The 14,771-nt window shown below is 32.0% G+C and overlaps 2 protein-coding genes across 6 annotated transcripts in view; one reads left to right on the forward strand and one right to left on the reverse strand.

Annotated features, from left to right (window-relative positions):
- Drep4 (DNA fragmentation factor-related protein 4) overlaps positions 1-5,115 on the reverse strand; it is an 88,925-nt gene extending 83,810 nt beyond the window's left edge. For 2 of the 5 annotated variants that reach the window (XR_004975927.2, XR_004975926.2), the window contains exons 1-4: positions 4,814-5,111; positions 4,509-4,746; positions 3,459-3,582; positions 2,349-3,401 (exon numbers count right to left, since the gene is read on the reverse strand). Coding sequence is in view for 3 of the 5 variants with exons in the window: in XM_014231760.3 (XP_014087235.2) it covers positions 2,377-3,401; positions 3,459-3,582; positions 4,509-4,745 (1,386 nt within the window). In the remaining 2 variants the exon portion in view is untranslated. Of the gene's footprint in view, positions 1-2,228; positions 3,402-3,458; positions 3,583-4,508; positions 4,767-4,813 lie in introns of those variants that run through there. The other 3 variants (XM_014231760.3, XM_014231769.3, XM_014231752.3) reach the window with 3 other exon arrangements.
- Positions 5,116-6,953: 1,838 nt separating this feature from the next.
- The window catches only part of LOC106615776 (probable phospholipid-transporting ATPase IIB), a 36,894-nt gene continuing 29,076 nt past the window's right edge, over positions 6,954-14,771 (forward strand). Inside the window, exon 1 of the mRNA XM_070107193.1 lies at positions 6,954-8,522. Coding sequence (XP_069963294.1) covers positions 7,723-8,522 — 800 coding nt within the window. The 5' untranslated portion in view covers positions 6,954-7,722. The remainder of the gene's footprint in view (positions 8,523-14,771) is intronic.

Here is a 14,771-nt window from a genome sequence, read left to right on the forward strand (position 1 = left end):
TTAAGGATTTTTCACGTGTCCATAGGCTGAGTTACGTCAACTTTACTGAAAGATAGCACTTTTAGGCTTATGATATTTCGATGTTTATAACAGCTTAAAACACCGTGTAATATTTTTCCGGCTTGTATGCTGTCGAGTTGACAGTCCAATCCAATAATATTTCAATTATGCAATCCCTACTGACATGTACAGTTTTCGAATACAAAAATTCAAATTTGCTCGTAAAAGTATGCAAATATTTCACCGATTTTGAAAATGTGATTTTAGTGAAAATAATTTATAATTATATTTTAGGGAATATATCGCAGTTATTATTTTGGCATTTATGGGAATTTCTATAAAAAATATTTTCGAATTTGAAAAAATTTTAGATATTTAATTTTTTTGCCATCGAAAACTACATAACAACTCAAAACGTTTGTGAATATATACTCAATGGTCATGTAGAAAGAAAATGCACACATTTGTGTGGCTTAAATTGTTTACATTTTAAGCTGAATTTTTTGCTGATATTAAATATTGTTACGAACAACTTCAAGTTTATGTTCAAATTTTTTGTTTCTAATTTTTAATTGCTCTCCAAACGATTGCTTAACAGGACCAGCCTGCGTAACGCTTTGATTCTTTAATTTTGCTTGCTAAAGCATATTATTGACAGCAACTCTACAAAGTCTCAACTATAACTACAACTATAACAACAACACTACTACATAGTAGAATATGGCAACTACATAGCAACAATACATAGTATATAGCATTTCTATAGCAACAATATATAAATATTTTTTTGTTATATTTTTATAACGCCTTTTAAAAGCTATAAAGCCATCAACTACGCAACAAGCTACATTTCAGCATATTTTTATATTTTTATAGTAAAGTATACGAATATACACATGTGTATAGTATTTAGTAATTTATATATTTATATACAAACATATTTCAGTTGTATTTGAGATCATTGCTTAAAGTTATGTTTTTGTTAACTCCAGCTCGTAATATGGTTCGGATATTTGTAAATTTTTTTAGCGTTTTATTCCTTTAATATTGTAAATATATTATTCAGTTTAGTATTTATCTTATTATAGACTTTTAAATCCCTTTAAAATATATGAATATGTAGTATACTTTATATTTTGTGTATATATTTGTACATATGAATATTGTATGCAGTAGTATAGTAGTATAGATACGTAATTATTTACTTTTTTTATATTTTTTATTCGCCTTAAATATTTAGTAACTTGTGAAGGAGCGCAAGCAATATTTATTTATTTATAAATTTCTTTTTAAATAGGTTTCTTTAATTAGAGAAAGTGTGACATGTTTACGCTTAAGTGTATTCTAGTTAATTTATTTTTTAGGCTATAATTTTGATTAGGTCACCGCTCTAATTTGCTTCAAAATTTATACAGAAGTTTTTCAGAGTTAAAAAATAATTTACCATGTCTGTTTGGCATAATATAAAAATAAAAAAATATAAAAATAAATAAAATAAAAATAAAAATAAAAAAAAATTTGAAGAAAAATATAATATAAAAAAAAAAATTATCAAGAAAAATATAAAATAAAAAAAAAATTAGCAAGAAAAATATAAAATAAAAAAAAAATTATCAAGAAAAAAATAAAATAAAATTATAAAGAAAAAATAATATAAAAAAAATTATAAAGAAAAAAATAATATAAAAAAAATTAAATAAAAAAAAATTTTAATAAAAAAAATTAAAAGAAACAAACATAAATTAATAAAAAAAAAATTTTTTTTGTACAACTTTTTTTATTTTATGCAAAAATTATACACATGTAATTATATTTTTAACAGTTTTAACTTTGTGTTAGTTTCATTATTAATGTTTTAGTGTAAAAAAATATTTTTTTTATTATTATTATTTTTTTTATATGCATATATTGTATATATGTACATATAGATATATATTTAAATTTACCAAAAAAAGACACATACATAGAATGTTTTTCTAATAACCTAAAGAATCTCTACGTAAGTTTTGAAGCAAATCTTAGTCGCGACCTAATTGGTAGTAGAGTCATTTTTTATTTAAAATCATTTAGTGAAAATTTATAGATTACGATTTGCGATAGAATTTGGCTTGGACAGTAAAAAGTTAAATTTAATTAAGTATCAAGACAGAATGTGTGTGGAAGCTAAATTTATAAAGTACATCTTTATATTCAAACTTTTTTCTTTTATAAAAAAGTAACGCAAGCAGTTGCGACAGGGCAGATATTTATTTGGCGTCAAATTTTATTATTTCGCAACTCACAAACTTTCTACACTTTACAATTCTGCACAAACTGACACTACTTTAAGTCAAAGCTACGTTTCCTACCTTCGACCAATCACACACTTGAAATTCTTTAACTCGTTGCAGACACTTCATCCTCCTGATTACGCACACCCATTAATTCCTGCACGATTTTGTACTCATGACATTGTTCACACACCAAGCGACCATTGGATTTGTTTGAGCGCTGTGTTTTATCATGACAGACGATGTGCACCAGTTTTAGATTTTTCAAGGAGAAAATTTCCAAAAAGTATTCCAACACAGATATGTCAATAACGCGCTTATTGTGTAGCGTGCATTTGCATTGCGGGTGCTCTACTAGATCGCGCACATTCTCAATTAAAGCGGGCAATATGGAACGCGATAACTCGATTTGATGATCTAAATTCCAAACCTGGAAGAGTATTAAATTCTCACGCGATGCATATGGATTGATGGTGTGTTTGAGCGTGCAACAATTGCCGTTATCCGAGTAGCTGCCTTGACAGTAGAAATCGCCCAGTTCAGTGCAGAGCGACACCGACCATTCGTCTAGTATTTTATGGCGCGCCGTATACTCTTTGATGACCTGACGCAGACGTTTATTTGGAAGCATTGCGCTAGCATCTGTTTCATCGTCGAGTTGTTGTTGCAGAATTGCATGCTTTTTCGGACACTTGCGATCGAATAGCATGGAGAAGTAATCACAACCGATTAGCAAATAGCGAAATTGCTCTAGTACAGCATCGATTATGTGGCGTGCTTTTAGATTTTGTCGATACAGTTTATTGCGCGTCAGTTCCTCCTTCGTTTTGTAGTAGTAGCTACGCATACGATCTTGTGCACGACGCGCCATGGCCTCTTCCTTGGAATGGCAACGTTCCTCTTGTCCCTCAAACCATTCGCGGTGTTGTGTACGCAAACTAAGTTCGGTTTTGCTTTGGTATGCCTGTTTGTTGCTATCTAGCGCTTGCTGACGACATATCTTACGATTTTCATAATCGGTTATCATTTTGCGAAATTGTTCGGGATTTTGTTCAATAAATTCATAAATGATATCGGCAACACGAAGTAAGGGTGAGTTTTGGCGCAATTTTTCGAATTCAAAGTCGGCATCTGAAGGTGGGTTGTGTAGATAAAATTAAGTGCATAAATATTTGTGTATATACGTACCTGTAGTTATAATCTCATCCGGCCCAGCCACAATGAAAAGTGTTTGAGACGCCAATGTTTGAAAGTAATCATCGTCAGATACTTCAAAGCCATCAGTAGAAATATATAACCTTAAGTCTTTAATCTGTAAGAAAGTAGCAATTACATACACATATACATATGTTTATCGCTGTTACTCCAAGGCAAAACGAAAGTTAAATAGTGTCAAGTGAGCAATTGAAGGACATGACCTACGATTTGTTTGCATTTAAGACCCTGGCCGAGATAAGAACGCCGCCCCACAATGATAACAACACTAAACCGACCATATAGCCAACAAGGTCACAAGGCCATGTGAGCAGCAGCAACAGAATAAGGAACACACCAAATGTGCAAACCAAAATAATAAAGTTTATTGGCCTTGAACGAGTACTGCACAGTGTTGCCAATTGCAGTTGCAACATCATAAAGGACATAAACATTTGAACAACAATACATACAGTTTACGTTTTTCGCAAATAAACAGTCTGACAACCCTACTGGCATACGCTCAAGGATACACGCACAGCTGTCATGAATGAATGTGTGCCTACAGCTAGCGTCCTTCATAGTATCCCCACACATTCACGCTTCAATGCATCGAAAGCAGCAACAGGTTGTATTGCTCACAGAGGCACCATCGCTGCTTATTAGTTGTTGTATTCGAATTTTGCGCGCCCGGTTGTGGGTCATGCGCACGACGCCTTGACATTGAATTCCTCAATCGAAAATAAAAAAAAATCACTTTCTTTGTGCACAATATGGCACCCAATATCAAGTTTTGGCATAATATACAACTAAAATTCTTGGAAATAGCTTGCCATTGATTTGCTATATTCACACATATGGCTCCTGGCGCTACAAAATGGTCTAGAACTATCAACTGGCCGTTTTGGCACTGACAATGGCATTGGAAACTGTTTGTTTGTGGGTGGTGTGGGTGGTTGCAAATACGCTGAGCAATCAGCGTGTATTCAGTAAAATCGTACGACGCAATTTATATTAAAACATCAAATATTTATATTTACTCACAGGAAACTTTAGTTTCGCCTTATCCTTTAGCATCTGTAGTGAATTAGCGCCAATGCCGTATTTTTTAGAACGTTCGTTGTCTGTTATTTTGTAGCCTTTAATTGGTGGAGGCACTGTAGGCTGCTTGGCACAATTTTCATTGATTCCAATTTTACCACAGACACCGCCATCTTTATTATCTTCCGATTTAGCGCTACGCGTTGTAGGAGCCATTACGTCTTTGAAAAAATTCAGCATACTGAAATTTTAATGCACACACTAAATTAATGAGAATTTTTTAATATAAACGCTGTAATCTGATCTACCTTGCAATTTCCTTACTTGGTGGCTCTTGCCAAAACCGATTGCACTGTCCTCCACGAATACCAATAGCACAATCAATTTGACTTTTTCTCTAAGCTGCTCCACTGAATTTGCGCTTTTTTGACTTGCAATGGAGTTAGTCGGTCGTTGTGTATGTCAGATAGAATGAAAAACGTCAAATTGGCGAAATAACACAAAGGAAAATTGTTGCATGCACTGCGCTTGCACTCTCTTTCAACGAAAAAAGTTTGTTTGTTTACATTTTTGTTGTTGCAAAATGCGCTGTTTGGATGTAGGCGTTTTGAGAGAGCGAATATTTGAATAGCAGGGTTGCAGCTGTTAGATATTTTTATAGCAATATTTTGTTAAAAAAGATCCGTTTTTATAATTTCTTGGTTAGAAAAATATACATTGAAATGTAAGGCTTAATGTTAAAATATACATTACTTAATTAAATGCGCTCATCTCATCGGTATACTTTCATATTTGTCGTCGTTCTACAACACTGCAAACACGAAGAAGGTACAAAGAAAAATCTAATAATCAGCTGTTCCCTAATTTGACATTCGCAAATTCATAAATGCGAATACAACCAATTAAAAGATATGCAAAGTGAAATCAAGCGCGCCCAGCGAAAAAATATTTATCTACAATATATTGTGTGAAAGTCTAAAAAAATGACAAAAATATAACATAAATGATTATGCAGCGAGCAATTAGAATAACGGGTAATGCGAAGGAAGTGTAAAATTAACATAAATATCTCGTATAAAGTGTAAAAAGTACGAAGAAATTTAGCAAAGACGTGCCACGCAATCGCGACGGGTGAAGTCATTGCAATCATATATAGCGCTACCCAATCTACAACAAGTATTCAATAACTGAACAGCAATATAAGAAAAGTTACGAAAATTAGATTGATAAAACTATCGCTACCATCAATCTTCAATCTGCCATCTGATAAGAAAAATTAAAAATTAAATTGCTAGCAAAACCGTGTTTCGACCGAACAGGTGTATTTTGGGCCGTCAATGAATAATGTGGAATGTGATACATACAACTCAAAACCTGTTTGTAAACGTAGATGTATAAAGAGAAAACTGCAATAATAATTGCAAGTTAAAGACCTTTCTTAGTACTTTCAATTCTTATTTGTATCTGGTATTGCATCTTTCTGGTGTCGTGGCTAAGTAAAAGGGAACAGTGTTGAACTGTTTGCAATAAACAAATTTGTGCTTTCTTGTTTGTTTACCCACTTAAGAGATAACATCTGTTAGATTGTAAAGTTTGTGATTTATTATGAAATTTGAAAATTGTTCAGTTTGAATTTGTAACACATTAACTCACAACGTGGATTCTAATGGCTCTACACAAATGAATAAAATTTTGTAATTAGCAAAACAAAAATTAAATATTGTACAAATCTAAAAAGCCGATAAGTTGTTGAAATCAATTTCTACATACATACATATGTATACAAAAATAATTGTGTATCATGCCAGCTAAACAAATTTGAACCGGAGTGACAGAAAAAAGTACTTTTTAACTTAACGCCTTTTGTATAAAAGTTTTGAATTAAACTTTATTAACACCATAATTTGCATATAGTTTTTAAAAGCCACGGCTGGGAGAGCTTCAGCAAATTATGGTATTTTCGGTTTCGGCTCATTTTTTGGTCCGCCATTCGCTTCACACAAACATAAAAAGGGCTGTACCAATTTAGGCATTTTTTTATTCGGTTTGCTGGTGCAGTTTAAATGGATCGGTCCGCGTTAATAGCTCTGTTTGTTTACAAAGTTTTAATTTCTGATTTATAAGACTAAGTTCACATATTTATTTATATTTTTTCGCTTTCGAGTCTGTAGTGTTTTAAAATTAGTAACTGACATAAGCTAAATTTTCGAATTTGATCTCTGATCATCGCCAAGTAACTATTGCTTTTGGTAAATTTGTTATTAGATTAAATTGTTTCCTTAAATGATTATAAGTCATAGCTTTAGCAATTTCCTGATTCAATACTATACATAAAATACTGTCTCTTATTAAAGTAGTATTTAAAAATAAACACTAAAAAAGCATTAAAAATAATAAATTTCCATAAAGTTTTTAACTAAATAAATTAGCTAAAGTGAATTTAACTTTTGGCTGACATTCAAGCGGACGAAATAAAAAAATCGAAGTGAGAAAACAAAAGAGCATCATCGAGGCTGACATCAGCAGCCTCCAGCTCATCAATGCCACCACTTGTGCGCGCTCCAAATAATAGAAATACAACAGCAAGCTAGCAATTGTCATAAATTGCAAAAGCAAATAAAATATATAGCAAGGCAATAAGCGCGACCATGCTGAGCATTGCTGATGCATATTTAAATTACTAACGCGGGCAATTAAAAGCAGAACAACTGGGTTGCGCGGAAAGCGGCAGCAACCAATCAACGGCAAAAAGTGATGAAGCATTGAGCGACGACACCGGCAGCAGCAGCAGTAAAACGGCAAATGTTGGCAGTGCGAATTAGTCAACGAACTATGGTGATGTTAAAAATATACGCGCACTCTAGAAATACGGCAATAAACAGAAAAAGTAAAATAGCTAAAAGCGTAACAAACGCTCGGAATTAACATAACAACTTGTCAGTGGAAATACCAAAACAACGTAAAGTCAATTGGATTAAAAATTGTAACATGCTCTCCAAATAGCCAACCAAAAAAACGAGAACAGACCACACGACGACCAAAATACCGCTCTCTGCCTTTTATTATACAATATTTCAAATTAAATCAACGCTCTCTGCCTCCAGCTCTCTATTTTTGGTATTTTTGTATAATACGACGCATACTTTATTGTTGCTGTTGCTTTTCTTGCGTTTTCACACACTTTTTGTGCGTTCTGTGCATGATCTAACACATTGCCATGGTGGCCGATAGCGAATTACAGCTACGCGATTTCGATGGCGAAACCGAAGACTCTGACTCCGAGACTGAATTGCTCATACGCCACAGTGGACGCAGTGGTGCGCGGCAACCAGCTAAACGCGGCAGCATTGCCACCTCACGCTACTATCTCCATGATTACTCAACTACACAGCCGACAGCGGCAACGTCGTCGTCATCGTCGTTGTCGGCTACCAACATAGCGACGGGCTTCTTTAGCAATTTGTTTGGCAACACAACGAACAGTCTTGGCCGCGCTGCCGGGCAAGTACGTCTCAGAAATGAACGTAGTCGCGAGCGCGATAAATACGCCGCCTCGAGAGCAAGAACGCAACAATTACAAGAGCAACAACAACAATACCAGCAACAGCAAGCTAGAACAACGGCACTTAGTTTTGGCGGTTTCAATACGGGATTGGGCACGTCTGCGAAACTGGCGAAATTGGCGCAGACAACGCAAACGTCGTATCGCGGCGGTGGTGGCGGCGGTGCGACGAGCGGTGTTGACGTGGCGGCACACGGTGTCACCGAGTCTGTAGCGCTGGGTGTACGTAGTAGTAGCCAAAGTGGTGCACATAAACGTTATGATGCGACGGGCGCCACAAGTGCGATGAGTGAAAGTGCCAGCGGGGGTGGCGGTATGGGTGGTGGTGCGGGTGTTGTGCTACAACAGACAGTATTGGATGCTGAGAACGGTTCGACGACCGTCTACTACCAGAAGAATCGGCGACGCAGTAAACGCAAATCGTTGGCGAATCTTTGCAAAATGTGCCTGTGCGGGTGAGTATCTAACTCTTATGAGTTGCAAAAATATTCAATTTCACATATGAGTGTATGTGTGTGAAAAAAAAGTTGTTTGAAAAAATACAGAAAATCCGGCGTATATTTTTACTTTCCCTTATTTATTTAAGCGTGCGAGAAGTTTTCGACACATACAATCATACATAAATACATAAATGTGTGTGTGCGTATATATGTAAGTTTAATACATGTGCGATGCAAATGACCTGGTATTATAATTTTTTATAGCTCATCAAACAAGCTATAAAAACGTCTTAGTGTGTGAGTGCATCGAAAAAAATAACGTAATAATCTTAGTAACAACAATTGTTAACAACGAAAAGCGAGCGTTGCTCATTAGCGCGTTCCAAAATAATGTGAGAATTTGTTGTTAAAAAATTATACAAATAATATTAATAAAAATTGTGTGCTACTTTTGACTGTTTATATATCTACATAGCAGTAAAAATCAACAAGAAAAACCATGCGCAGAAAAATACACATGTTAAAAAAAAAACATTCCTCAAAAAATGTGCTATAATAAATTATTAAAAATCGCGTTGTGTGAAAATGAATTGCGCATATACAGCAAATTGGAAATTTGAAAATTCAGCAAAAATTTCAATGGTGGGAATTATGTTGTCTTTGATTGCAAAATTTGCTGCGCAAGTGATATTTATAATGAAGCTGAAATGAAGAAAAAAAAAGAAACCAAACAAAAAAGCGCACTGTATTTGTGGGCAGGTCAGCGCAGTCAATTAAATATTACAGTTATATAAAAACAAAGAAAAAAATTATTTAACAGTGTGATAGATACAAAATATGTAAATAAAAAAAAAAATTAAATCATAATAATAGTAAAGTAATAAGAAATATAAATAGAAAGTAATATAAAAATAAAAATGTAAATAAAAAATAAAAAGTGATATAAAAAAATAAAATAAAATGAAAAAAACCAATTTCAAAAATTATTTTCTATATTTTAAAACTTTTTTTTGCTTTCCAAATGAAAGTTCCAATAAATAACTAAATTTATTAGGAAACAAATAAAGTTTGTTTAATAATTATTGAAAACGCATAAATATTTAAATTTTTGTCGTTAGCACACTAACCTAGCTATAATTTTATAACAAATATAAGAAAAATGTATGAAAATTTTAAACCAGCTCATTTCTACAACAATATTATTCACTTTGAACATGCTATAATTTTATAGTAAAATGTTTAATGATCAATTGTTTAAAAGTTTTAGAAATAAAATTTTGTCTGTTTGGAACACTGAGAATAACTTACTATAATTTTATAGCAAATAAAATACTATTTAAAATACAAGAAAATTCGTTTGATAAATTAAAACCAATTTGTTTTTATAATAAAATAGTTCGTTTTGAATATGCTATAATTTTATAGTAAAATTGTTAAGCTACTCTTTGTGTGTGTTTATGTGTTTTAAAAACAATATGTACATATATATAAAAATGTAAATAAAGCTTGCAGAAATATTTTAATATGAAACAAATAACCAAATATTATATACAATACAATAATATTAATGGTATATGTATCACCACTAAAATTAAAGCAAGCTGAAATTACCCCAAATTTTAAATTATTTATTAAAGTTTGTTAAAAATTTAATGAAAATGTAAAAAATTTAAATTGCTTACAGTTAACAACTTACTATAATTTTATAGCAAATGAAAAACTGCTTAAAATAACAGAAACATGTATGACATTTTTAAACTTTCGCATTTTTGCAACAATATTATACACTTTAAACGCGCTATAATTTTATAGCAACATTTTTTAAGCGCAAAATGATAAAGAGTGTTCAAAAACGCATAAAACATTTATTATTATTTATTATAAATGTAAAAATGTGTTTAAAATTACATAAAACGCATATAAACGGTAATTAAATTTAATTAGATATTGTAATTCGAGATTACTTAAAACAGACTATAGTGATAATTTTACCTTAAACTAAGGAGCAATAATAACTAAACTCAAAAAAAAAATCTTGGAAAAAATTTTAAATCATGTTCGCCGTGCTTAAAATAAATAGATTTTCATACAACCCGAGTAAGTAATTATTTTTAGCATAAAATAATTCTTTATCATTATAAACTGTCACTAAGTGCTGCTGGCAGAGTGACACTATTTGCGAATGCGTGCAGCTTTGGTTTATGGCCGTCGGAGACAAAATTCTATTTGCTTTGAAATTACGCTAATATTTTTCGTTTATTTGTTTTTGTAATTTGTATGCTGAATGTTTGTTATTTTTAAATACCAACGCAATCTAAGCTCGGCATCTCTATGGCTTGTGTGTGTGTGTGTGTGTGCGTGCGCGTATTAAAATCCAGTTTGGCCTGTTTCGCGTGGCAATGAAATTTTGTTACGTTCGCGTTTTCGGCGTTCTTTCTAATGCCTTTTATGGTATTTGTTGCCATTGTATTTATTTTTTACTTTTAGTTAATTATTTGGATTTCTAAATCTCGATTTTATTGCCAGTTTCAAGGTCAAAGCGGCCTGTACGCAGTGTTGTCAAATGTTGTTTTTTGTACATATATGTGTGTTTATGTTTGTATTTAATACGAATATGGGGTTATCAGAATTTTTTCATAAATTTCATGCTTTCAGCTTTTATAGCACGTCAGTAAATCGCCAAATTTGAAAGCAATTTAAGATGATTTAGAGTTATAAAGCATAAAATAATAATAAAAAAAAAATCCCACATGTATTATAGCAATTTAACTATCAAAAAAAAAAAAACGAAAAACAAATCGCATAACAACAAAAATTAACGCTTGCTAATGTTTCATGCTTTCGTGAGCTTCTCTTTCGCTTGCTTCTTCACTCGCTCTACCACAATTCAAAATTTGTGCCCATTTTCTGTCTACCTTTGTGTGGCACATTCTAATCGCTGGCGCAAATCGTTAAACTATACTTTGTTGTGTTGTTGTTGTTAACCGTTTCGGTGCTTGAACGTGGCCTAATGGTTCAAGAAAAATACAAAAATAAACAGTAAAACGAAAAAAATAAATTAAATAAAGCAACAACAAAATTATCTAAAAAGCTTATTTAAAAAAAAAAAAAGTTTGTGCATGTCACCATGCGTACAAATAACATTAGCTTCAACAACAACACACGCACATTACTACATTCGCATTTCGTATTTGAACCACATTTTTACCCCGTTGTCAAAAAGACTAACTCAGCCCATCGTTCAACTACAGAAGTCGTAGAAACCGAAATGTGAAGATAAAGAATGTGCTTTGTGCAATAACAAAAACAATATGTGTGTGTATAGAAAAGTTTTGCTAACGTCATTGCGTCTAAAACGCGACTTGTGCAAAGCGTCTATCTCTGAAGCCGGTTGTGTGCTACAGTGGTGTGTATTGCAAAATATTCTATACAAATACTTATAGGTGCACCTTGAAAGTGTTACAAAAGGTTTCAGAGTGGGAGAGACAATTTATAGACTCATAAAAAAGTTTTAGATTCTCAATTGATTCGATTGAACCACTTCATCTATACTTTCTCTCTCCGATGGGTGATATAACGTTCTGTTAGCAAAATTGTCTCTTCTCTCTAGTAGAAAAAACACTGGAAAAGAGATTTTGAGAGCCTAGTCTGACTTACGGTGCAACTCCATTTTTAACTTAAGGTGTTATATTGACTTGTGAATTTAAAATATTAAATTTTGTTCCTTATATATATATATATATATATATATATATATTTCAAAATATTTTCCGAAACTTTGAAGTTGGCCCGGCAAATATTTGCGAAGATGTCAGCGTATTTGTGGAATTTTTTAACTTACCATAGTGTAGGCGGCTTCCAAAAACTTTAAACGCGTTTTAGAGTCGAAAGCTGTTTTCAGAGTCTGTGAAGAAAATAATTTTTTAAGCCACTCTGGAGTGGCATATTGTTAAAAAATCAAAATTTTGACTAGTCCTTCGAACAGCATCTGTATGTTTTATTTTTACTATAATTTTTTTTTTTTTTTTGGTATTGGATGTTTTAATAGTTTTAAGCAGAAATCCTTCTACAACACTAGACATTTTTTTTGGAGGTCCTCTTGGAGATTGATTATCGGATCAAGGAAAGCCAAAATAGATTATTTTGTCAATCATCACCAGACAGTTCATGTAGAAATGTTACCCTAAGCTGTCCGAAAAAAGGAAGATGTTCCTTAAAATGGAATTTAGAAAATTTTGTCATGCTGATCATTTATGTATAAACTTTATAGGGTCTCCGACGTTTCCTTTTAGGTGTTACGACAATACCTTGTTCAGGATATAAAAGTTCATAGTATTTAAACCTTTTTGAATAAAATAGCATAATTTTTCAGATCAAATGAATTTTTGACTTCGCTATAATTTTATAACAACTTATACAAATAGCAATTTTCAAACAATTATTATTGTTGTTTTTTTATGGTGAAATGATGAGTAAAAAACTTAATATTTTAATATTTGCTGTTTACTAAAATAGTATTTTTGAAAACATTTTCCAAAAATAATTATTTAACCTTTTTAAGGAATTTATGAGTGAATATATTGAAGTAAAAATTATATAATTTTCTAAATGTAAATCGTTAATTTGTCGGTCCTCTTAAATAGTTGAAACATAAAATTCATAATATTTACAATAGAAATAACACCCCAAAATCAATATTAAGAGTTAGAAAAAAAAGTTATATTGAAAACTTATAATGAAAATTATAAAACTTACAAAAAAATGTATAACAATAAAAAATATTATAAAATTAAAAAAAATTTAATATACAAAAAAAAAATCATATTTTGCCGGTTCTAACACACTGTGCGCCAGCCTGGATGCCTCACGTCAATGCTAACCAGCGAATGAAGTTATGTAATAAGAAAAGCAAATAATACAATAGAAACAGAAAACTAGCTGTAAAGTAACAAAATTTATTCCATAGCAACAACAGAGTATATAATGATAACTGTGTACGTGTGTATGTGTGATACTGCTGCTCATAACTTCCAGCAAACGCGAGTTAATAAATTCGATTTAAAATGATGGAAAAATATTTCAATTGAAAATAATAGACGGAATCGACTCTCAAAATTAAAAAATAGATATATTCTATAAAAAAATATAAACTTTTTTTTGGGAAATGAGCTTTGTTTTTGAAAAATTGTTTTTTAAGCATTTTTTGAAGCAACAACAGAGCTGCTCAAAATTACGTGGCAAAAATATTTCACATATTTCCTTCATTCCACGCATACTTGTATATTTTTCTATATTTTATTAAAAAAAAAACCCACAAATCTCCATCAATAACGCCTCCGCTTTCACCACAAGTACTTGCAATTGTTAGCTTTGAAAGTTTTTAAATTAATTTTTTTTTTCACATCAAAGAAAGAAATATTTTTCCATTACATTAAAACGGCAGCATCCGCTACAATCTAAGCTCTCGACAAAAACAACAACAAGTAACAAAAGCCGTGATATCAACAAAAGTGTTATGTAGTTGCAATGTTTTTCGTGAAACCTTGAAGCACATAATAACAGGTCACACATAAATACACATGTACATATGTATGTGTGTACATATATATTTAACATTTTGTATGATATGCTGAGTACAAAAGCATTGCCTTACAAATTAGCAGTGAAAACGCCAAACTCTTCATTCCAACACTAACAACAACACAAAATTAAACAATGAACAAGACAGACATTTGAGAGAAAAAATTTGCTGTTAACCAACCGTGCGGGCGGTCTTGGAGTGCTGCATATAAAATGTGTGATTGATTGTATGCTTTTGTAAATAAGTTACATATGCATGTACATCACGCTTCTACAAGCTCATGCAATGCCGTCCACTAAAAACCCAAATAAAAAGTTAGTGACGAAAAAACGAAATTGAAGGTTCTCAAGACTTTGCCAAATTGCGGTAATATTGCAAAATATGACTCACTTGGGTAAAGGTAGCGCTCGTAGTGGCGAGGTCTTTTGTGATTGAATGTTTATGGGCTATATGGCTACATGTATGGACGTATGCTTGAGCGTACATATGAATGAAAAAGGTGCTCAGGCTACAAAAATGTGAGAAATTAATGCTTAAATATTAGCACGAATTTGGGATCAGAGATACATCAAAATAAATTCGAAGCATATGAACTTACAAGTAATATTTTTTTGTAGAGTTAGAGTTAAAGTAAGTGCACGCAGTTAAAAAATAATAAAATTGTGGTAGTAAAGTTGACCATG

This window comes from Bactrocera oleae, chromosome 3 (genome assembly GCF_042242935.1).
Source record: "Bactrocera oleae isolate idBacOlea1 chromosome 3, idBacOlea1, whole genome shotgun sequence".
NCBI classification, from domain to species: domain Eukaryota; kingdom Metazoa; phylum Arthropoda; class Insecta; order Diptera; family Tephritidae; genus Bactrocera; species Bactrocera oleae.